Source organism: Euleptes europaea, chromosome 17, assembly GCF_029931775.1.
Source record: "Euleptes europaea isolate rEulEur1 chromosome 17, rEulEur1.hap1, whole genome shotgun sequence".
Taxonomy (NCBI): Eukaryota; Metazoa; Chordata; class Lepidosauria; order Squamata; family Sphaerodactylidae; genus Euleptes; species Euleptes europaea.
In genome coordinates, this window is record NC_079328.1 from 17,391,061 (window position 1) to 17,415,026 (window position 23,966).

Here is a 23,966-nt window from a genome sequence, read left to right on the forward strand (position 1 = left end):
TATCTCTGGATTATTTGAAACAGAGCAAAACATTATATGATAAATAACTGGGCTAGCAATTTTCTTTAGTTTTGTTATGTTTTTTTAATTTTCAGTTTATTATTCTGTCTTGGATAGGATTTTTGCCAACACCTGTGGATGTATTGCAAGACCTGTGCTGTAAAAATTCAGTACCTGGGAAGGGTCTGATCAGGGCTGTGTGTGCTTTAAAAATAAATTCTGCTCAAAGGTCATCCAAGGTCATTTGCGGGCTTGAAAGTGAAAGCTGCCCTTGTGAAAATTCTGTTCTGTGCCTGGTACAGGTTGAGTATCCCTTATCCGGACAGCTTGGGACCAGAAGTGTATTTAGGATCTTTCCGTATTTTGGAATATTTGCATATTTTTGTATAAAGTGTTTTATATACACTTTATACTCATAGCCTGAATGTAATTTTAAACAATATCTTTAATAATTTTGTGTACACTGAACCATCAGAAAGCAAATTGGCATGCTGCTAAGGGCCTGTGAGTAATGCCTGCATGCCGGTTAAAAACGTCTGGTTTTCAGGTCAGTCCGGATATCAGATGACCGGCTAAGGGATACTCAACCTGTACTTTATGCTGCACTTCTCAGAGCTCCTGCTGCATAAATGCAGGTAAGATGCAGCTCCAGCCATCATTAATGAGGAGGCAGATTTTTAAATGGAAGTTTCGAAACCTGGACTTTTCATTAGCATTTTGTGTTTGTTGGGAGGGGGAAAAGCCCTTTATGCTTAGTGATGGCACAAAAATTTGAATGGGGGCTTGTATCAGCAAACCTACAAGTCTCCTCCCCACCCCCACCACCATTGAACCTAGCTGCTTGGTCCAGCACCATAACTATTTTAAACCAGGTGTGTAAGCAGCCCTGGGCACCTGCAGCTTCCATAGGCCCTGTAATCCATTATGAAGATCCAGGCATTTCTTGGGTTCCATGACAACTGAGTTCCTGCCATTGCAGCCCTCAGAGATACTTGGGAGGGAGGAGGAGAGGCCTCCTGTGAGAAGGGGGCAGTGGGACAGAGTTCAGGGCTTGAGAGGGCAAGTGGGATGGAGGCATTGGGCCCCATGGCCTTTCTGGCTATGTCATTTGGAGCCCAAGATCTAAAAAATTCTCCAAAAGAACCCAAGTTCTTGAGAGGGGGTTGTAAAGGTACCCTGTGCAAGCACCGGGTCATTCCTGACCCATGGGGTGACGTCACATCCCGACGTTTCCTAGGCAGACTTTGTTCATGGAGTGGTTTGCCGTTGCCTTCCCTAGTCGTCTTCCCTTTACCCCCAGCAAGCTGGGTCCTCATTTGACCGACCTCGGAAGGATGGAAGGCTGAGTCGACCTTGAGCTGGCTACCTGAAATCAACTTCCGTCAGGATCGAACTCAGGTCGTGAGCAGAGTTTGGACTGCAGTACTGCAGTGTACCACTCTGCACCACGGGGCTCTTCACTGAGAGGGGGTTACCCAACCTCTTTTCTGAACTTAGGCACGGGAGTGGATCCAGCGCTGTCAGTGTTCTTAATTTCAAACTTGTAATAACCTGTTTCCTCTAGGAAGCCCTGGTTACACTTCGGCTTCTTGATGTTCTTTGTGAAATGACATCCAATGAGGGGCAACTGGATCGTCTGCAAGCTTGTCCTGGTTTGCTTGAGACAGCTGTCAGTAAGTAGGAAATCCACACTTCCAAAAATTGGATAATTGAATGATAGAATTGCTTTGTATTTTGCTTGAAAAACATAGATCTTACGATACAATATAATACGATGAAGTGTATTGTTTGCAATCGAAGGCCATTCCACTGTATAATCCATCTTTAATTTTGGTGAGAAAAACAGGCTATAAATACAAGATAGTTTGTGACAGTTCTGTTGTTCCCTTTCAGGAAGAGTTCAAATTTTATTCATTTTATTTTATAATACGGGCCTGCCATTTATTAAACTTGATTCAAGTAACAATAAAACAAGACATATTTCTCCCCCGGCCCCAACATCAGCAAGTCTGCTTTGTCTTAGTAGGCCTGTGAGATTTTGTTCAGGCAAATCTCAGACAAGTCCATTCAGATCCTACCCAATTTTCTAAGCCATTAGCTTGCAGGCAAAATTTGAGATAACTGAGCATTTTGTATAGCGTTCTAAATAGCCTGGGTCCTGTACATATACAAAACTTCCTTATACTGCATGAGACCCATTGGTCTGTTAAGATCAATACTGTCTATTCTGAATAGTAGTAGCTCTCCAGGATCTCGAGTAAGAGGTGACATCTCCTGCCACTTGATCCTTTTAACTGGTGATACTGAGGATTGGGCCTAGGATGCCCTGCCATACCCCAGATTTAAAGACCTTGTGTAAGCATTACAGGGTGAAAATCTGTACCCCCATATATGCTGCCAGATCTCCCCTCCCCCACAGTGTTTACAAGCCAAAATATACATTTGAACAGTTTTTACACAGAATGTTGTTCATGCTTTCATTTTACAACTCTGCAGCAGGTAAAATCCATTGGTAAAGCAGTCTTAAAATAGTTTGAGAAATGTTTGGGGGCCCCCAAACTACCTTTAAAAGAGAATTTCTTTGTATGAAGATAAATTCTCTAAATATGGTTCTTGTAGGTTATCCGGGCTGTGTGACCGTGGTCTTGGTATTTTCTTTCCTGACGTTTCGCCAGCAGCTGTGGCAGGCATCTTCAGAGGAGTAACACTGAAGGACAGTGTCTCTCAGTGTTACTCCTCTGAAGATGCCTGCCACAGCTGCTGGCGAAACGTCAGGAAAGAAAATACCAAGACCACGGTCACACAGCCCGGATAACCCACAAGAACCAATGAACTCTGACCGTGAAAGCCTTCGACAATATCTCTAAATATGTTTTTTGATTATATTGTGAATGGCAGTGTAAGCTAGTATGATACATTGTTTATTTGTAAGAGCTTTTCAAAGACAAAGGATGAACTGGCAATAGATGTAAAGGATTTGTTTTCAGCATCATATGATTAATTTAATGAGAACCAGCGTGGTGTAGGGTTAAGAGTGGCAGACTCTAATCTGGAAAAATGGGTTTGATTCCCCACTCCTCCACATGAAGCCTGCTTGGGTGACCTTGGGCCAGTCATATTTCCGAGCCAGACACATTTCTGTGACTGGCCCATGGTCAAAGTGCTGGTTATTACGCTAAAATCCTAAGCAGTTTAGAACTCAGGGAACTCAGGGAGCGTCATAGGAATTATGCTGTTCATCTTTCTGAAGAATGATGTGTTGACACAAGGCACAGGGCCTTTTTAGTTGCGGTGCCCCAACTACGGAATTCTCTCATCCAGTTGCCTGGCACTGAGGCATCAATGCTTGGTTAAGATCTCTCTTTTCTCTCATGCATTTGGGTGTTTTTTTTTTTTTTTGCCGTTCCTTCCCTCTGCTCCATGTTCTTTGCCTTCTGATGAGGGTGTTATTGCATAAAATACATCTGTTTTTAAACATTACCAATGCCAAGAATAATTTTTATCAAAGTGATGGACAGTATGAAGTTGGAATCCAGAAGTGGTTTATGTCACAGTAGCTAATGATGCACACATGATAATGCTTACAATCAATTCTGAAACTTAAGGCGAGTTCTGCTGCAACTGGAAATTCATTTCTGTGCCGTAACTTATGTTGTATTTTGCAACTTCGTTAACAGGCAACTCAGTCATATGATGGGATATTTTGTTTAATATAGTCTTCCGTGAATGATTCAAAGGATTTCCCCCTAGATATCAATCCTACTAACATTACTCCTCTCCTGAGGAGGAGGCCAGAGGTACCCCTGTGCTCCAGTCGTTTCCCCCTTTCCTTTAGCTGAGTCCGGTGATCTAGTCAGGGCAATTTAAAGGAAAATTTGGAACTCCACCATGGTTTGTGATTTCAATATGTACATTATGTACAACAGAGGTTTCCAAACTTTTTGAGTCATGGAGTACTCTTTAGGAGAGAAATTCAAGACAGAGCACTAATTTTCACCTAGTACCTATATACTAACTGAATGACAGTAGTATTTTTCTTTCCATTCTCTTCACGGAGCACTAGTGCTCCTTGGAGCCCAGTTTGGGAACCTCTGATGTACAATATGGAAATTTAGCCAGGATGGAATCAGACAGTGCACATCTAGGTAGGAAGGTGGTCTTTGGTAACACTCCCCCACACCCATTGCTAAAGATGAAATGAAAGAAGAAGAAGAATTTGTTTTTATATGCTGACCTTCTCTACCACTTAAGGCAGAATCAAAATGGCTTATAATCGCCTTCCCGTCCCCTCCCCACAACAGACACCCTGTGAGGTAGGTGGGTCTGAGAGAGCTTAGGAGAACTGTGACTAGCCCAAGGTCACTCAGCTGGCTTCATGTGGAGGAGTGGGGAAACCAACCTGGTTCACCAGATTAGCATTCACTCCTCTTGTGCAGGAGTGAGGAATTGAACCTGGTTCTCCAGATCAGAGTCCACCGCTCCAAACCACAGCTCTTAAACATTGCACCACGCTGGCTCTCACGCTGAATATGGGACCATTTCTATCTCTAAGGCAGGGCCAGCAGATTACACAATAATAATGCAATTATTAGTATCCCATCCATGAAGGCAACCCATAATTTTACCTGGAGTACTGTGTGCAGTTCTGGAGGCCTCTCTTTAAAAAGGATGTGGACAGAATGGAACAGGTGCAGATCGATGAAGGTGATCAGGGGCCAGGAGACCAAGCCCTATGACGAGAGGTTGAGGGACTTGGAAATGTTCAGTATGGAGAAGAGGTGGTTGAAGGGAGACATGATTGCTCTTTTTTAAAGTATTTGAAAGATTATCACTTAGAGGAGAACAGGGAGATGTTCCTATGGCAGCACGGGATAGGACTCACAATAATGGGTATAAATTGCGAGCAGAAAGGTACCAGCTAGACATTGGGAATTTTTTTTTTTTACAGTAAGAGTAGTGGAATCGGCTACCTAGGGAGGTGGTGAGGTCCCTCTCATTGGCTGTCTTCAAGCAGCGGCTGGACGAACACTTGTCAGAGATGCTTTAGGTTGATCCTGCGTGGAGCAGGGTGTTGGACTAAATGGCCTGTATGGCCCATTCCAACTCTATGATTCAGTGATTCGTCTTGTGTGGCTGCAACACACCTGTGCAATCTGTGAGGAATGTCTTTCGTGAGAGAAGGAGAAATGGGACCTCTGGATCACACCTGGGGTTCGAGAGGAATCTAGCTAGTCACAATGTTATCAGTCACTGGTTACCGAATATAACATAGCTTTCGAATTATTTGAATTTTTGAACTTGAACCAGTGTTTGTTTAGAACGACACACTTCTGTTTCAATTTAGGTTTTTTGTTGAAAAATGAAAACCCCACTTTCTACCACCTCTGGCCCTGAGACTGCTGCTGTTCCTCCATAGGCCACCCTCCTGCTTTCTTTCTTGAATTAGAAAAACCTACCAAAACAGACTGTCCCAGAGGGCCCTTTCCCATTGCAGTGATACTTACTGAACTTCCTTACTGAATAGAACTAGCACCTGCAAAATGAAACTAATTTATTGCTGTAATAGGCAGTCCAAATGCTTGACCCAAGGCATGCCTTTTCTCTGTTGTCCAGGTACAATGCAGCTTGCCCATCTTTCTGGAAAGCAGACGACCAACGTTTTCACTGCAGCTCATTTTGCAACAGGGCAGGAGGAAATCTCTCACCCAGCAACGGGTTTCAAATCACACCTGATTCGTTTGATTGCAAATTTGTGTTACAGGAATAAAGCTAATCAAGACAAGGTAAGAGCACTTAACAGGGCACAAGTAAAACTAAACTGTATAAAGAAATTACGTCAGATTCTCTTAAGTGGGGATGATCTCCTTTCTTTCTATGCCTCACTGAACTAGTTCAGTTTTCTGGGGCACTCAGGCTGCTGGTCTTTTAAAAAGGGAGGTTAGTATGCTTCACAACAATAATGATCATCTAGATTGTTGTAGATCATACATGCTGTATTTAAATTCAGTCCCATTAATTACAGTGTTAAATTTTTCAATGTTGGTGTCGTGTAAAAACGGACCACAGGTAAGTGGTTTTGTGGTAGCAACCATGCTACAAAGGTCACGTGTAAACCGGACCAAAGCATTCTGACACTGAATATATGTGGCTACCTCAGTGTAGAATGGATGAAAAGAAAATGTATGCAATTAAGCAAGCAGTACTTACCTAAAAGATGTGTTGGTTTTTGTGACGAGAATAAAGGGTTGATGTATTTAATAAAACTTGAACATTTCAACAGCTTTCCGTATGCTTAAAGAGGATCATTTCTGAATTGACAAGGAAACTTGGCAGAGGAGAAAGATTTCTTTTCAGTGTCATCCTTCTTGGTCTGAGGGGTACAAGAGATTGTGATGGTTAGTTCTGATGGGGAGGCCAGATTTCTACCCTTTTGCTTTTTTAAAGTTTCTTCATGTACGAGTTCCAAAGAAGATGCTGATTAACTTTAAGCGCTACAGATTAGGACCTCAAGGATTTGAAGTTGTTAGTCACTGTGGTTATGGGTATTATTATATGATCTTAAATGTGCCAACAAGGTGTGTGCTTGCCTGGAGAAATTGATTTCAACACCAGCCTACAAATCACTTTTTGAGATGGTTATGAAATGCTGACAGTCACTGAGTGATAGGATGAAGAGCGAAAAACAACCTGTAAACAAGTTCATAAACCAAAGCTAGTATACTCTTACCTGAAGCCACCTTTGCCCCACCTCTGTAAGGGCTTCCATGGATGTGGCCCATGGGGACACCAGTTCCATCTCTGAAGGAATTGATTCCTCCCAAGCCCCAGTGAGAAAAGAAGTGCCATTTAAAAATGTAATGCAGCTTGTGTACAGAGAGCATATGCTCTAAAAATACAACTGTGTTGTGGACGGGGAGTTACGAATGTGGAGTTGAGTCTCTCTGTTTGTTTTTTTAATCTTGTCATATTGTATTGGAATTATTTTCTTTATTTTGCATTTTAAATTACTACTCTGAATCCACATGCAGCTGTTTGCATGGGCAAGGGGATTCGTTATGAATCTTGATGAGAAATTCATTAATCTTATATTAATCATATATGCACGAACCACATTTGAAAGCACAAACCTCGAACAAATCAAATATCCTAGATTCCATTTTCTTATCCCCCCTCCAATCTCAAACTGAGTGCTTTTCAGAGAGGTTGGTTCTCCTGTTTTACTGTGAGTCATCCAGTGCTGAGAAAAGGAATCTTAGGGTAGTTAAGAGAAAATTTGTTAGTTATCCAGAAATCCTTTTCTTTTCCACTTTTTTAGGAATTTGGAGTCAGTTTCTAATAAATTCTTTTTTTATTAGAAAGAAATTTGAATAGAGGGAGGGGCAGGATAGGAAAGTCTGCAAAATTTCAGAATTTAACTCTGTAGATGCTCAGAGGTAGTTAATGTCTTCCCAAACCTTCCTACCTGCTAGAGTACCAACCACTCTGTTGTTTGCAACATAAAACAACTTCAAAAGCTCAAATTACAAAAGGGTGCATTGATTTCTCTTCCAACGAGAAACGAAAGAGAAACCCCTCATTTAAAATAAAATAAAATAAGAATGAGTGTGTGTAAGTGCCGTCAAGTTGCTTCCGACTCATGGCGACCCTATGAATCAATGTCCTCCAAAAGGTCCTATCTTTAACAGCCTTGCTCAGGTCTTGCAAACTGAGGGCTGTGGCTTCCTTTATAGAGTCAATCCATCTCTTGTTGGGTTTTCCTTTTTTCCTGCTGCCTTCAACTTTTCCTAGCATGATTGGCTTTTTCAGTGACTCCTGTCTTTTCATAATGTGACCAAGAGGAATATGGATGACTGTATTTGAAAAAATGAATTTCAGAAAAAGAAATACCCCTCTCATAACCCTAGTGAATCTCATATGCATGTCTGAATTTGTACAGCTCACAGAGTAGGTTTTAGGATTTTTATTCTTTTGTTTTTACCTGGGCCAGCTTCTTTGTGTATATGCCAGAAAGGAAACAAACCTGTAAAAATGGAGATGTTTTTAAAAGTGAGACATTTTAGAAGGAGTGGCTGAACAAACTTCAGTATGAACTGCAGTAAATAAGTTTTTACATATTTTGCAGAGTTGTTTTTCTGGTGTGAAAACTTGGTTCTTGTGCATCCCTTTTAGGTTTCTTTCATTGTTGCTAGGCTGCCAGCATCTAAGTAAGCAAACAGACCATGAAAAAATCTTGGTAGCTATAAGTTTGACTTAAGAAAGTAGTCTGTGATCGCCTAATGCGTAGCTTCATGTGTCGTCTTGTCCAGAAGAGCCCAAGGCATCAGCCGTTGCTATGCTGTAACGCTCAGTGCTGCAACAGATGCATACCTTTAGTTATTGTATTCTCTTGTGGTAAATATATGGCTTTCATAGACCTATAAATCATGACAGCAAGTTACAGGTTTATACAAATTTGAGTCGTGTTAACTTTAACAAACCTGGCTGATGAGTGTATGTTTCTAAAGTCGGATCCATGCAGTTGAACCCTGTAACGGGGACAGGTCTGAAGGCAGGAAATACACCAGGTATGAGTGGAGTGGAGTTGACTGTACTTTCAGAGGACATAATGACTGGACATAATGACTAGAACTTTGGACATAATGACTAGGAGCCCCGTGGAGCAGAGTGGTAAGCTGTAGTACTGCAGTCCAAGCTCTGCTCATGACCTGAATTCGATCCTGACGGAAGTTGGTTTCAGGTAGCCGGCTCAAGGTTGACTCAGCCTTCCATCCTTCCGAGGTCGGTAAAATGAGTACCCAGCTTGCTGGGGGTAAAGTGTAGACAACTGGGGAAGGCAATGCCAAACCACCCCGTAAACAAAGTCTGCCTAAGAAACGTCTGGATGTGACATTACCCCATGGGTCAGGAATGACCCAGTGCTTGCACAAGGGGACCTTTACCTTTAATGTCTGGGACTGTGGTCAAAGCATTAAGCCAATCCAGTAGAGTACATATATCAGCAGTTCCAAGTGGGCTAGATAGTTGCTAGCATCACTTCTAGGTATCCTACGTTGGTAGGCCAACTTTCTGTGCATGAGCTTCTTCACTTGCTAATTACCGCATTTTTACCATTCTCTCTTTTACCCCTGCAGTACGGAAATACTCTCATGAAAGTTGCTGCAGGAAGCAATTTCACATATGTATAATTCACAATATGATGATTTTTATCTATGCAGCAAGTGTACTATTTCTTTTTAGCTTGAGGTGTAGGGTATTTTCTGTATAGTATTGGTGAGATGAATTAACTTCTCGAGATACTGTTTTTACAGAAAATAAGCTTAAGGCAATGTTCTCAGCCCCGTTAAAAATATTTAAACAAGCAAATCCTGAGAATATGACTATTCTGCTTATGAGTTAGATAATTATAAGTGGGGGGCCTGCAAAACTCATGGGGGGGATCCCCCATCACTCCAGGCCTCTTTCCTCCCCCCAGCCCCGCTCTCTTGCCGGCTCGCCCGGCGCTGCGCTGGTCAAGCGCAGCCAGGCCACCCCTCCCCCCACTTAGCTAAAGACTGGCCGCCGCAGAGAGCCAGGCTCAGACGCCTACGGAGCAGCCCAATACTTCCTCTCCTAGTGTGGGAGGAGAATCCCTCGGCTTAGGGTTGCCAACCTCCAGGTTCTAGCAAGCAAAAAAACAGCACAACAAAATATATAAACATGAAAAACTATATTTAAAGTGACAGAAGTGAATAAGACACCAAGACAAAAAACATACAAGGTGAAACAATTGGAACTATATACAATATGCACAAATGTATAGAAAGTATCAGCCTGTGTGTTGAATAAACAACAAAGTATCAATCTTTACAGTAATGTATCAATCTTCACACATTGACTAGAGTCAATATAATACAAAAGATATTCTTTTTTTCTTTTTTATAAAGGTAAGTCACAGGCTTGAAAGGATATTCTCCAAGTCATTCCATAGCCATGCAGAGAAAGGACGTCCCGTCTAGATCATGTGACCACGTTTCGGTATGGGCTTCATCAGCTACATAATGATATGAGAAGAAATAAACTTAGTAAGTGCTATATTGCAGTGGACCATACGGTTCTTCTCAAAACCTCAAAGAGCAGAGTCTTTGGGACGTCCTTTCTCTGCATGGCTATGGAATGACTTGGAGAATATCCTTTCAAGCCTGTGAATTACCTTTATAAAAAAGAAAAAGAAAAAAAGATTATCTTTTGTATTATATTGACTCTAGTCAATGTGTGAAGATTGATACATTACTGTAAAGATTGATACTTTGTTGTTTATTCAACACACAGGCTGATACTTTCTATACATTTGTGCATATTGTATATAGTTCCAATTGTTTCACTTTGTATGTTTTTTGTCTTGGTGTCTTATTTACTTCTGTCACTTTAAATATAGTTTTTCATGTTTATATAATATATTTTTTTGTGCTGTTTTTTTGCTTGCTACTAACTATACAGCACAGAGCCTTTCTTTTTTGTGGTGAATCTCCAGGTACTAACTGGAGATCTCCTGCTATTACAACTGATCTCCAAGCGATAGAGATCAGTGCCCCTGGAGAAAATGGCTGCATTGGCAATTGGACTCTATGGCATTGAAGTGCCTCCCCTCTCAAAACCCCGCCCTCCTCAGGCTCTGGCCCAAAAACCTCCCACCAGTGGCGAACAGGGACCTGGCAACCCTATCTTGGCTGGGCCCAGCTCTTGGCAGCGGCCACCACCATTTTTAAAGAGTGTGATCTGCCCACGCACACGCTTTCAAAAATTGAGGGGATTTACCCCCCCCTTATATATATATTTTAATGTTCAGATTTTTCTGCAGATCAGGGGGTCCCCTGAGTTTGCAGAAAAAACCTGTTGGGGGTCAGTCTGCCCCCTATCTGTGGATTTAAGTATCAGCAAGGAGGGGGCAGAGTTGGGAATTAGATACATAGATTTAAGAAATATATTTCCCTGTACTGTGGCAATTTCATATAATTCTCCCCAGAAATTTCTCTGTATAATTCCAATAACAACTTATTGAACAATGGTTGTGTTTGTGCATGTGTAGGTTGTACCAGCACACCTGAATGTTAATTATATTTTCTGTGTTTCCCATAAATAGTGTGTAAGGGCAGGGCAGAGTTGATGCTGGTCTTAACAGTCCAAGGCCCTGCATATCTGAGGCAACATAAGTAACCTTTTAAGCTAGAAATATCTCATTTTATGTTGCCATAGTGACTGCTGATGTTCAAAAATAACAATTTAGAAATGTTAAAATGCATTCCAGCTGTGTGGATGAAGGTAGATTTTACTGTCCTGCAACCTAAAATCATAATAACTGTACAAACACCATAGAACATAAGATACTATAACTGTAAAGCCTGGACAGTAAAGTCACGGCACATCCCCATAACAGCAGGTAATATTGGCTTTTCTAGACTCAAAGTGGTTAGGGGTTAGGGTTTAGGGCAAGGTCCAAGACTATTGTTCTGGCCAGCAATCTTCATTTAATGGGAAAGTGAAACTTCTCGCTTTTCTGCATCTTGTCAGCCTGAGGTGGAAAGGAATGGAGACCACTGCTTGGCAGTTGTGGACTCCTACCCAGTGGTAGCCTTGGATAACTACTGGTCAGCCCTCTGGGTTTACTCCTGCGAGGTGCAAAGTTCCATTTTACTCCTAGTGCTTTGATATTTATATGTGCCTGCTGGTAGAGATACTTCAGCAATACTTCAGCAATTCACTCAGATGTTGACACCCAGCTCAGTTTTTCATTTTTACCAAATCAGTCCCTGAATAAAGACATGAATGGAGCTGTTGGTCAGCTGAGACCTAAGGTAAAGCTTCATCCAAACAAGACTGACATTGTGATGTGGGCTAACCTAGATCTGGAGGACTGATGACTAGATCAGCTGATGAATCAGATGTAGTTGATAGAAGGTGTGTTTATCTCCTGTGCCAACCTGTTTGGGGCCTGTTTTAGGCTGGGCCTAATAGCACCCCTAAACTTTTCCATTCTTTGTAAATGACCGTCATATTCCATGTAGGGGAAGCAGATTTATGTTTATGTTTGCCTTTCTTTCAAGCATCTCAGGACACAAACTGGGGTCTTAAAAACTCATCCTTACCATCATCTTCTCCATCTTGTCTGGAGTAATCTGCTGCCTTTTCTGCCTCAGCCACTTGACCTCAGCCTCTAGGTACCAGTTGATGATTGAGACAGCAGTTTCTGCAGGCTTGGAGCTCAGTGTCATCAGCATATTCCTGACCCCTGACCCCAAAGTGCTGGACGGTTTCTTTAAATGGGTTGTTAATGGTAAAGAGCTTCTGTAACACACTGATCCTTCAATACACATACTGGCGATCTGCCTTGAGCATATCAGTTAATAAATAAGCCAATGGATTCGTTTGTAAGGTGCTGACATCGTATGTCTCTTTGGTTTCTGCAGAAATTTGCAGCAAATTTTTAGGCCCTAATTTGTCAAAAAAGTCAAACTTTCTTGATTGTCTTAATGCTCTTTTCTTTCTGAATAATCACTCTCCTGCTATGCTTGAGAAAGTAGTACAATTTCTGAGACTTGCTATGAACGTTCGTCAGCAAGTTAAGTAGAGGGCTTTTATTAATTCCGCCATCCTTTTATTTATTGTTCTTTATCCTTGTCAGAAATGCTTAACTGCAACAATTCTATGTTACTATGCAGACACCCCATGTTTTGAATTTATGCCAATAAAGGAGATTGTTATTGTATTGTTGTCTCTTTGGTTGCAGCATAAATATGCAGTTGTCACTTGAGCTGCTAGACGAGGGAAGTAGTTTTTGTTATTCATGTTGATGATCATGGCAGGGCATCCCTTCTTTCTGGTATCAATGGAAGAGGAGCTGAAAGTGAGCATACCGAGTTGCTTATTATTTAAGTTTGCTACTGCCTTGCCTTGTTATGAGATGTACCTGTGTGACACTGTTCATAAACATCCCTTCTTTTACTCCTCTAAAGAATGCAAAGTGATGGGAAATTTACTGAAACTACAGCTTGTTTTGGTTTATTTTTTTGTACAAGAAGCTACTGTTCAGCTGTCAAATTATATATTTTCAGCAATGACACTGCAGACAGCTTTCTGTGGTTCCCTTGCGGAAACTGTAATAAAGCCCACTCTTAATTGCAATAGGGTGTAGGGTGTGTCGTTCTGGGAAATTGCCACCACTTGGGTGGTTGTGGTGCTCCCATCTCTGCTTCTAGCCTGCAAGCAAAAATTGGGAATTGAAACCTCAGCATGAGATGGTGTTATTCCTTAGACAGAGGTCACCAGCCTCAGAAATGTCGTCTCCATTTTCTATACAATTCTTACAGATACATCAGCTTTTCTCATCTGAATATTTATGATTACTATTCGCACCTGTTTACTAAGGTGTTATGCCTTAGACAGAGGTCACCAGCCTCAGAAATGTCATCTGCAATTTCTATATAATTCTTACAGATACATCAGCTTTGCTCATCTGAATATTTCTGATTACTATTTGCATCTGATTACTATTCGCACTGTGGAAAATATAGGGCATGTCCCCACACTGTAGTGGCTGGTTTTGGGAAGGGAGTTTGAAGAACGGAGCCGAATTTAGGTTATGAGAGATAAAGTTCTAGGACTGCCGGGCAAACTGAAACTAATAATGCTGCTAAAATCAGCCTCTGTGGCAGATAACTGGAAAGTAGCGAATGTCGCCCTGATTTTAAAAAGGGGCTGAGGGAGTAATTAATAGAAACGATCATTGCAGAGAGAATTTGCAAAGCAAACGTCTGGCTCACCAACTTTTTGGAGTTCTTTGAGTAGGTTAACAAGCATTTGGACAAGAGTAATTCAGTAGACATTTTATACTTTGACTTTCAAAACACTTTTGACAAGATACCTCACCAAAGACTCCTGAATAAGGTTAGTCCTGGGATAAGGAGACAGGTAAATGGAAGCAGGTAGGGAGTAGGAATAAATGGACAGTTCTCACAATGAAGGGAAGAAAGCAGTGGAGATCTCACAAAGATCAGCATTAGGACTGATGCTATTTTAATTTGTTCATAAATGTTTTGGAATTGGAGTAAACAGTGTAGTGGCTGAGTCTACAGATGAGACCAAATTATTTGGGATGGTGGCTCAGTGGTAGAGCCTGTTTGGCATACAGAAGGTCCCAGGTTCAATCCCCAGCACCTCCAGTTAAAGGGACCTGGCAAGTAGGTGATGTGTCTGCCTGAGACCCTGGAGAGTCACTGCTGGTCGGAGTAGACAAGACTGACTTTGATGGACCTTGATGGCCTGATTCAGTATAAGGCAGCTTCACGTGTTCAAGATGATTTGTGAAGAGCTACAGGAGAATCTCTCTAAATTGGGTGAGCTGGCAACAGTGTGGCAAATGAAGGCGAGTGTAAGGTAAGTGTACACTGCTTTTCGTGCTCGTCGTGTCTGTTCATCCCAGTTCTTTGGAATACCCCCTCCACGTGGTCTGCCTGCCTATACATATTATCTAACAACTCCTCGTCTCTGTAGAGCTTTTTGCTTGGCTAGATTGAATGCTAACCCTTCTATGGTAATGCAGGGCAGAATTCTGAATATACCATACTCAAGGACAGGATCTGCCCTTGCTCTTCTGGCTCTATTGACTCATTAGCCCATGCCCTTTTGGAATGCCGCTTTTACGAGGAACTTCGATCGCACTATATTTCCCCCCTTTTAATATACAAATCAAGTGCCTCTGTGACTGACATAATGCCTTTTTTACTAAGTGATAGGGACCCCAAGGCTACATTGTCAGTGGCAAGATTTGTTTCAGTCCTTATATCCCTCCAACACTAGATGTATGCTGTTCAAGATCAATTGATCAAGGAGCTTCTAAGGGATAAAAGGAAAGGAAACGTAAGGTAAGTGTAAGGTGATTCACATCGGAACAAAAAACTTAACTTCTAATATATGCTGACAACACCTGAACTGGCTGAGACTGAGATTCAAAGAGTTCTTGAGGTTGTAGTGGAAAGCTCAGTGAAAATGTTGACTCAGTGTGCGGCAGCAATGAAAAAGGCAAACTCCAGGTTAGGAATCATTAGGAAAGAGGTTGAAAATAAAGTGGTCAATAACATAATGTCCCTATATATAGCTATGGTGCAGCCTCCTTTGGAATAATTTGTACCGTTCTGGTTGCCTTACCTGAAAAATGATACCGCAGAGCTGGAAAAAGTGCAGAAGAGGTCAACCAAATTGATGGACAGGTTGGAGCAGCTTTCCTATGACAAAAGACTAGAGAGTCTGGGACTTTTCAGTCAAGAAAAGTGAAGACTAAAGACATGATAGAGGTTCATAAAATTATATATGGAGCAGGGGAAATTGATATCAAAAAGCTTTTCTCCCTTCCATAATACTAGAGCTTGGGTACACTCAATGAAGTTGATGGGCAGTTTGTTCAGTACAGACAATAGGAAATAGTTCTTTTCCCAATGAGTAATCAAACTGTGGAATTCACTGCTGCTGGATGTATTTTTTATTTTTTTATTTTACAAAATTTCTCATTTTTCTGCCCTAATAAGGGTCACCAAGGTGGCTAACAATTTTTTTAAAAAGCATTCATAGTAAAATCACATCTTAAAACCAATAAAAACACACAATTAAAACAACTAAAATCAGAGCTAAAATACATGCAAAAACACCAAACGAATTAAAACATTGGGCAGGAAAAGAGAGAGGGATCACCGAAGGAATACCAAACAGGGGAAAAAAAGTCTTTATCTGTTGGCAGAAGATAGCAACAGAACGGGGTGACACATTTTTCTGGGGAGAAGAAGAGTTGGTTTTTATACCCCGCTTTTACTCTACCTTTAAGGAGTCTCAAAGTGGCTTACTATCACCTTCCCTTCCTATCCCCGTAACAGGCACCTTGTGAGGTACATGAGGCTGAGAAAGTTCAAAGAGAACTGTGGGGTAACCCAAGGTCACCCAGCAGGCTTCACGTGGAGGAGCAGGGAAACAAACTCCAGAGAGTTCTAGAGTAGTGATCACCATGAGCGCAGGTGCCTTTATAAGGGGGTTAGACAGATTCATGGAAGCCATATCCATCCATGGCTCTGAGTAAAGGCAAGTGGAGAGCCGGTGGGCATGGTGGAGGGTGGCCAGGCTAGATTGTACCAGAAGGAAAGGAGAGAGAAAAGGCACGGGAGATCTTTTCTAGGGCAAGGGACTCCGAACCTGCCTGTGCTCAATAGCGACCTCACCCTGTGAATTAGTGTTTAATTCCATTTATGTTCACAAAAGGTTGTCGGTGCAAAATGCTAGTTGAATTGTGTTTGGTAGACAGGAGTTCCATCTGATGGTTTCAGGAAAGGAAGACCAGCATTCTGTTTATATCTGTTGCAAGAAATCATAAGAACATAAGAAAGGCCATGCTGGATCAGACCAAGGTCCATCAAGTCCAGCAGTCTGTTCACACAGTGGCCAATCTGGCTGTGGTGTTCTGGCTAATGCTGTAAAAATAAATTCATACATTCACAACGGCCAACCAAGTGCCTCTGGGAAGCCCACAAACAAGGCAACTGCAGCAGCATTGTCCTGCCTGTGTTCCAAACCACCTAATATAATAGGCATGCTCCTCTGATCCTGGAGAGAATAGATATGCATCTTGACTAGTATCCATTTTTACTAGTAGCCATGAATAGCCCTCCATGAACATGTCCACCCCCCTCTTAAAGCCCTCCATGCTGGCAGCCATCACCACCTCCTGGGGCAGAGAGTTCCACAATTTAACTATGTGTTCTGTGAAGAAATACTTCCTTTTATCAGTTTTGAATCTCTCACCCTCCAGCTTCAGCAGATGACCCCACGTTCTAGTATTATGAGAGAAGGAGAAAAGCTTCTCCCTGTCCACTCTCTCCATACCATGCATAATTTTATAGACCTCTGTCACGTCTCCCCTTAACCGCCTTCTTTCCAAGCTAAACAGCCCTAAGCGTTTTAACTGCTCCTCATAGAGCAGATCAAATCTTTTCTATTATGTCATGTGTTCACATCTGAAGTTTTTATACTGTCAGGAGAGTTACATGATCCTTAGCAATCAAATGGGTGCAGTGATCATAGTTGGACTTGGAAAAGGTGGCCAGGGTGTGGGACATCCTGGTGTGGCCACAACAGGATCTGATCTTTTCCTTACGCCATCCATCTCATCAGGGAAATGAACGTCCCGTCAGAGTCTTTGCCATTCCAGCGTACATCCTGAGGAAAGGAGCCTCCGTCCACAAGTCTTTCAGCAGATTTTCAGGATGTGGTGGCTTCCAATAATAGACTTGTTTGCCACAAGCCACAGTTGCGTCTATTATAAGCCAGAGGGCCTCTATCATAGGTTCTGAGATCTATGAATGATAGGGGATAAATGACTTATCTTTCTGTGAACCTTGCTGTGTAGGTACTTTTGTTTGGAGAGTTTGGGTTTTTTTTACATATAAACTTCACTTTCCCCCCCTTTATTCTTTCCTTTATTCTGTTCTTTATGCTCGCGGACCAACAGGTCGTGAGCAAAACAAATTCAATAAATTCAATAATACAGAAATAAACAAGCAGGAATACAAATTCTGAGCAGTACAGTTAAAAGGAGGTATCATTAAAAACCATAGATAAATTTTTTGCTGCAGTGAGGGTTATATTTGGATCAGTTTCAGCAGATACCGTTGCAACTATCTCTTGCTTTAGGGCAAGTCCCCCCCCCCTCTGAATGTATACTGTGATCCATGTGTCATGCTTTATACAATCAACAACAACAAAAATGCCAAACGGTGTCCAAACTCCCTGATCCACAATCACAAAATCGCCCGGAAAGGGGGACCCCTGAAAACCTGCCTGCTAACTCCCCCAATGGCAGTGCATTTAATCTGGCCTTGAAGAAAAGCACTCTGTATTTGGGAACAGCTAAAAATTGACAATGAGCAGGTAGGATCTTTGGAATGGGGAGGCCCAGATGGTACCAGGAGCATACCCTGTGCGCTCTGCAGCCAGTGCTCCATTTGTCAAGTTACCACACTCTAGATCTGACTAATTCACATGCAGAGGGATATTCCATTTGCTGTAGCAAATAAACTTCACTTCAGCAGCTCCCTTTCTTTTATAATCTGGTCAGTCGCTGTGCTTTGTGAGAGGTTCACAGCTGATGAGCTGGGCCATTTCTGAGAGATACGCGCTGCTGTGACCAGCATCTATGTAAACTCTTTTTTTATAGCAATCTTTTTGCAGAGATGGGCTTGAATAAGAAGATCCCTAGATCAGAGAGGTTTTGTCGGTGTGGAACAGGGGACATTGAAACTATCGAACATGCACTGATATGTTGCCCATTCTACCACGAAGTTAGATCAAAGCTTATCTCCCCCCTACTTGGTAAATTCCCTGATGAGTCAGTTGAGCTTTTGGCAAAGAAGCTCTTATTAGGAGAGGACCCTCCGCTTACGCTCCAAACTGCCAAGTTCTGCCCTGTTGCTATTAAAATACTCTTTATTAGAGCTTTATTAGAGAATGATTGTTAGAATATGTTACAATTTTATCAATTTTAATGTGATAATTTCAACCAGGGTTTGCTTTTATTGACCTTACACCTTTATATGTACAGGCAGTCTGTGATTCTGCGGTGCAGAACTATTGTGTCTGGAAATTTTGATATGTTGGCACGTGATTGGTCAATTGACCATATTAATAAACTTGACTTGACAGAGATGGGCTTGTGTTAACTCCCCAGAATTGAGAGGTTTGAGACCTTTTGAGTTAAGTGGCATGCAAAAATGTATGCATATATGGAGATGTGAGTAACAGTATGGATTATGGCATTCTTGTTCCTTCTGCAAATGCTAATTCAGAAAAGAAAATCTGCTTCGAAGGGAGGATGTAAGTTTAGTCACTCACCCTCTTTTTTTGTACTCTTTTATTTTCTTTATTTTTTATTTTTTTACTCTATGGGGGATTCTGTCAGGGCAGCAATAATATGCAGCATATTTCTAGTAAAAAGCTTATCTTGTAGCATATCTTGCAAATTTCCAAGTTCTTGGTAGATGTAGAGGCTGAGGCATTGTGATGCCTTTATGGATGATATTGGTATGGTTGTTAATATTTTGTCTCCATGATGGCCTCCTTGGAGCCAGAAAAGGAAGACAAGCGATTTCCTACAGGAAGGAGGAAAGTGTGTACTCTCCCTCCTGTGTGGTTCCTGGTTTTTAATAGTCTCCTGATAGACTTTTGCAGAATATCTCTATGGAGGTTTACAGCAGGACCAGCTAGACTTTACTACATCTGCAAAATCAAACTAAGTCCCATGCCAAGATGCTCCAGAAGGATCTCTACATACTGGAAGAATGGGCATTAAAATGGCAAATGAGATTCAATGTAAGTGTAAAGTGATGCATATTGGGGCAAAAAATCCCAACTTCACATATACACTGATGGGATCTGTGCTGGCAGCGACAGACCAAGAAAGGGATCTTGGGGTGGTAGTGGATAGTTCGATGAAGATGCCAACCCAGTGTGCGGCTGCTGTAAAAAAGGAAAATTCCATGCTGGCCATAATTAGACAAGGAATAGAGAATAAAACTGCTGATATCATACTGCTCTTATACAAATCTATGGTGAGACCATACTTGGAATACTGTGTACAGTCACCACACCTAAAAAAAGAATATTACAGAGCTTGAGAAGGTGCAGAAACGAGCAACCAAAATGATTAGGGGACTAGAGCAACTGTCCTATGGGGAGCTGTTAAGACGCTTAGGGCTGTTTAGCTTGGAAAGAAGGCGGCTAAGGAGAGACATGATAGAGGTCTATAAAATTATGCAGGGTTTGGAGAGAGTGGACAGGGAGACGTTTTTCTCCCTCTCCCATAATACTAGAACACGGGGTCATCTGCTGAAGCTGGAAGGTGAGAGATTCAAAACAGATAAAAGGAAGTATTTTTTCACACAACGCATAGTTAAATTGTGGAACTCCCTGCCCCAGGATGTGGTGATGGCTTCCAGCTTGGAGGGCTTTAAGAGGGGAGTAGACATATTCATGGAGGAAAGGGGTATTCATGGCTATTAGTTAGAATGGATACTAGTCATGCTGCATACCTATTCTCTCTAGTATCAGACGAGCATGCCTATTATTTTGGGTGCGGTGGAACACAGGCAGGATGGTGCTGCTGCAGTCGTCTTGTTTGTGGCTTCCTAGAGGCACTTGGTTGGCCATTGTGTGAACAGACTGCTGGACTTGATGGGCCTTGGTCTGATCCAGTAGGGCCTTTCTTATGTACCATTTCAGCATATCTGTATCGTCCTTTTGCATAACTTCCTCTGTTTTAGGACTGACTTTGCAAAGTAGTCCTGGATTTTGTTTTTCAAGAATGATAGGTGCAGATCAGGAGAAAATGAAGCAAAGGCTTTGGGGCTTATAACTTCCTCTGTTTTAGGACTGACTTTGCAAAGTAGTCCTGGATTTTGTTTTTCAGGAATGATAGGTGCAGATCAGGAGAAAATGAAGCAAAGGCTTTGGGGCTTATAACAACATTCAGTGTTTTTGCATCACTTGTCCTAAAAGCTCAAAGTGCTTCATATACATTGGGCAGGTGCAAGCGACCTGGAGATGAAAATATCCTGTCCCTTTAATAGCAGCTTCATGTGTGGAAATGTGCAAATGGCACTTCTCATGGCATGGAGGTAAATGACATCGCCTGGTCTACAGTATCCCAGTAAGCGGCTGTTAAAGGGACAGGACATTTTTCCCCAGGTTGTTGGCAACCTTAGGCACACATGCGGAAGTAAGTTGTCTGGGTTGGGAATGAGCTGTGGCACTTGCCCCCCCCCCTCCTTGCATTGGTCAGACTGTTGCAAGCCCTGGTTCAGGGATTACTAGTCCTGGTTCACAGGAACTCTGGAAGTCCAGGTTCACCACCACTTGTTTAGGTAAGTTATTGTTATTTTCTCCATGTTACTTATGGGGAGTAGAGTCCTGAGACCAGTAGTCACTTTCCTAAAGCTGTCCAGTGATTAGGTGAGTCTTGGTCTGGGAGCTTCCTGGCTCACAGGTTAGTCTCTTAGCTGTAAACAATTTCAAAATAAGATCTTAAATGAGGATTGGTCCTTAGTGTTTAAGGACGCAAATCGTAAATGTTCACCTTGCTTCTTCCAGATACCCTTCAACAGAACTTTCTCCTTGCCAGACTATTTCCACTGCTTAGAAATTCATAAGTTCAGACGAGCTTTCTTATTCGCAAGATGTAATGTCCTAGACTCAGCCGAGACACAAGGGTGATACAAGAAAATTACTGCAGAAGAACGAAAATGACCATTTGTCTGGATCAAATAGACTCCCTAGCCCACATTGTTTTAGCATGTCCACAAAATAATATGGCACTAAATAAATAGATCACTCCCTGGATAAAACAGCTAAAGACACTTTCTGAGAAGCGGATACTGCGATATCTGCTGTTAAATAGATCGGTCAATTGCGTGAGAGATGTGGCAACTTTTCTCTTTATAGCGTCAAGGAAAAATTAAATTTCATCTCCCCATTTTAAAGTGTTGAATTGGTTGATGGATAGCCAGAGGCTGTTAAATCTAGGGAAAGAAAGTCTCTTAACTGTTGTGCTGTATTTGCTGGGTGAGGGGCTATCCTTCCTAACTGTGTCCCATACCGACTTCTGAGTCCACAGCTCCCCTCACATTCTATGAGCTGTTCTTTGCAGTGACCAAAGGTCAAAAGTGGCTTTATTGTTTCCAGTTAATGCTGATATTATCAGGACTGCAAATCATGAGCTGAATCTTCAGACATATGAAAGGCACTCAAGCCTTGTAGTGTGCATTTTCTGTTGGTGCTGAACTTCCCATCAGAAATTAGCTTGATGTATACCTTCTGGAATGAAAACTGTCTGAATATCTCAGTAATTACAGTGTCAAAGAGAGAGCTTTACATTCTGTGTTGGCATGCCCAGACATCTCCAAATATTTTAAACAAATATATTCTAGACTGTATTTTCTCAATTGGTATATTGAGATATGATATAAGATAGCTGAAAATTGGGTTTTTATTGTGCATGCAATTGGATTGTTTTGATTTTGGGAGCTTTTGTACATCTGAAATCTATAGTTTACAAAAACCTCAGCTAAACAATGATTGGGATCATCTGACATGTAAAAATCCCTGTGCTTAAAATGAACAATCTTACTTCAGCTTTCTCACAGATAAATCGAATTAAATGTAGACTTGGAACATGTATCTGAAAATGTTTAGGGATATTGTTATCTGAGGTATAGTTGAGTAGACTACCTACCCACATTCTGGGGCACCAGTGTTGTGAGTTTTAATATGAAATAAATTAAATGGGCTATAATAAAAGTACCGTTTAGTTGTGCTTCTGCAAATTCTGTTACAAACTGATCTCAGGCTACAGTGTGAGGGGTGCAATCATGTACTGCCTCAAAAATGGCTCTGAGCTTGGGAATGGGCCATAGGTCTGTATGTTCTGTCAGAAGGAGAAGAGTTGGTTTTTATACCCCGCTTTTCTCTACCATAAGGAGTCTCAGAGTGGCTTACAATCACCTTCCCTTTACCCCACCCCCAACAGGCACCTTGTGAGGTAGGTGGGCCTAAGAGCATTCTGAGAGAGTTCTGAAAGAACTGTGACTGGCCCAAGGTCACCCAGCAGGCTTCATGAGGAGTGGGGAATCGAACCTGGTTCCCCAGATTAGAGTCCGCTGCTCACGTGAGGGAGTGGGGAGTCAAACCTAGTTCTCCAGATTAGAGTCTGCTGCTCTTAACCACTACACCACGCTGGCACCATCACACTCAATGGTTTTGTTCCTAACCAGGAATTGGCTTGCAAATTCTGATTAAGTGCGGTCCTCAGTAGCTCTAACGAAGCCATACTTCTAAACCATTGTTAATGCAGTTGAGAGAGGGGAGGGAGAAATGCATGCCAGAGAGGAAAGGGGCAAAGGTGAGAAATCACCTGAGCTCACAGCCCATTCCTAATACCTTAACCATGGTTTATTTAATTTAATTTGGCTTATTTATAGCCCGCCTTTCTCACTGAGATTCCAGCCATGTGGCAGAATTAAAAAAAAGAGAGAAATGTAATGATACAATATGGGATGTCCAATGAACAATGCAGTAAGACTAGGAGTGCAAAATTTGAAGAAAATGTGAGCAAAAATATGAATAGCAAACTGTCTGAGGCAATGGTATTGTGTGAGCAATGCAGAATGTGGGATTACCAGGGAAAGACTATACAGTAAAAGCCAGATTATACTAGCAATAATAGATGATGATAGTAATCATTGCAGTGACGGTGTCTTCCTGGACTATTCTATCTTAATACAGTTCTGATTCTGTTATAAGAATGTCCACCTGAGGAATCAGAAAGCTTCCCCTAAGATAGGATCGAACTCAGGTCGTGAACAGAGCTTGGACTGCAGTACTGCAGCTTACCTCTCTGTGCCACGGGAGCCCTATGTACTCCATCCTAAATTCCTTAGTGGGAGTGTTATAGACAAATTGGAAGAGTAACCATTCTCTGTTTTTGTGGCGGCAACTACAAAGAAGCTTACCTGATTGGTGTCTATTTATACGGTGGCCCCAAAGTTGAGAATGCTAACAGAAATGAATTGGTTAGGATCTGTTATTTTCCAGAGATGTGCAGACAAGAATAAACTAATTCAATTACTTTACTATTAGCTTGCATTCAGATTTTTAAAAAAATAATAATAAAAAAATGAATAAAAATAAAAGAGATCTACATTTTAGTGAAGTTAACTGCTTACCCCCAAAATAATGATATTAATAGTGTAGACCTCTTATGGACAAGAACGATCCAAAGAATAGAAAAGTCTATTTTGTAATAAGATATGGTTTTGGTTATGAGAGAAGGAATTACTGATGTAGAGCTGTAAAGTATTTGACGTGATTTAATGTGATTATGCGACTCTGTATTTAGTTTATGT

At 41.7% G+C, this 23,966-nt stretch overlaps 1 protein-coding gene across 1 annotated transcript in view; it reads left to right on the forward strand.

Annotated features, from left to right (window-relative positions):
- Window positions 1–23,966, forward strand: part of ATXN10 (ataxin 10) — a 92,545-nt gene that overhangs the window by 49,973 nt on the left and 18,606 nt on the right. The window contains exons 8-9 of the mRNA XM_056862722.1: window positions 1,565–1,673; window positions 5,614–5,783. Coding sequence (XP_056718700.1) covers window positions 1,565–1,673; window positions 5,614–5,783 — 279 coding nt within the window. The remainder of the gene's footprint in view (window positions 1–1,564; window positions 1,674–5,613; window positions 5,784–23,966) is intronic.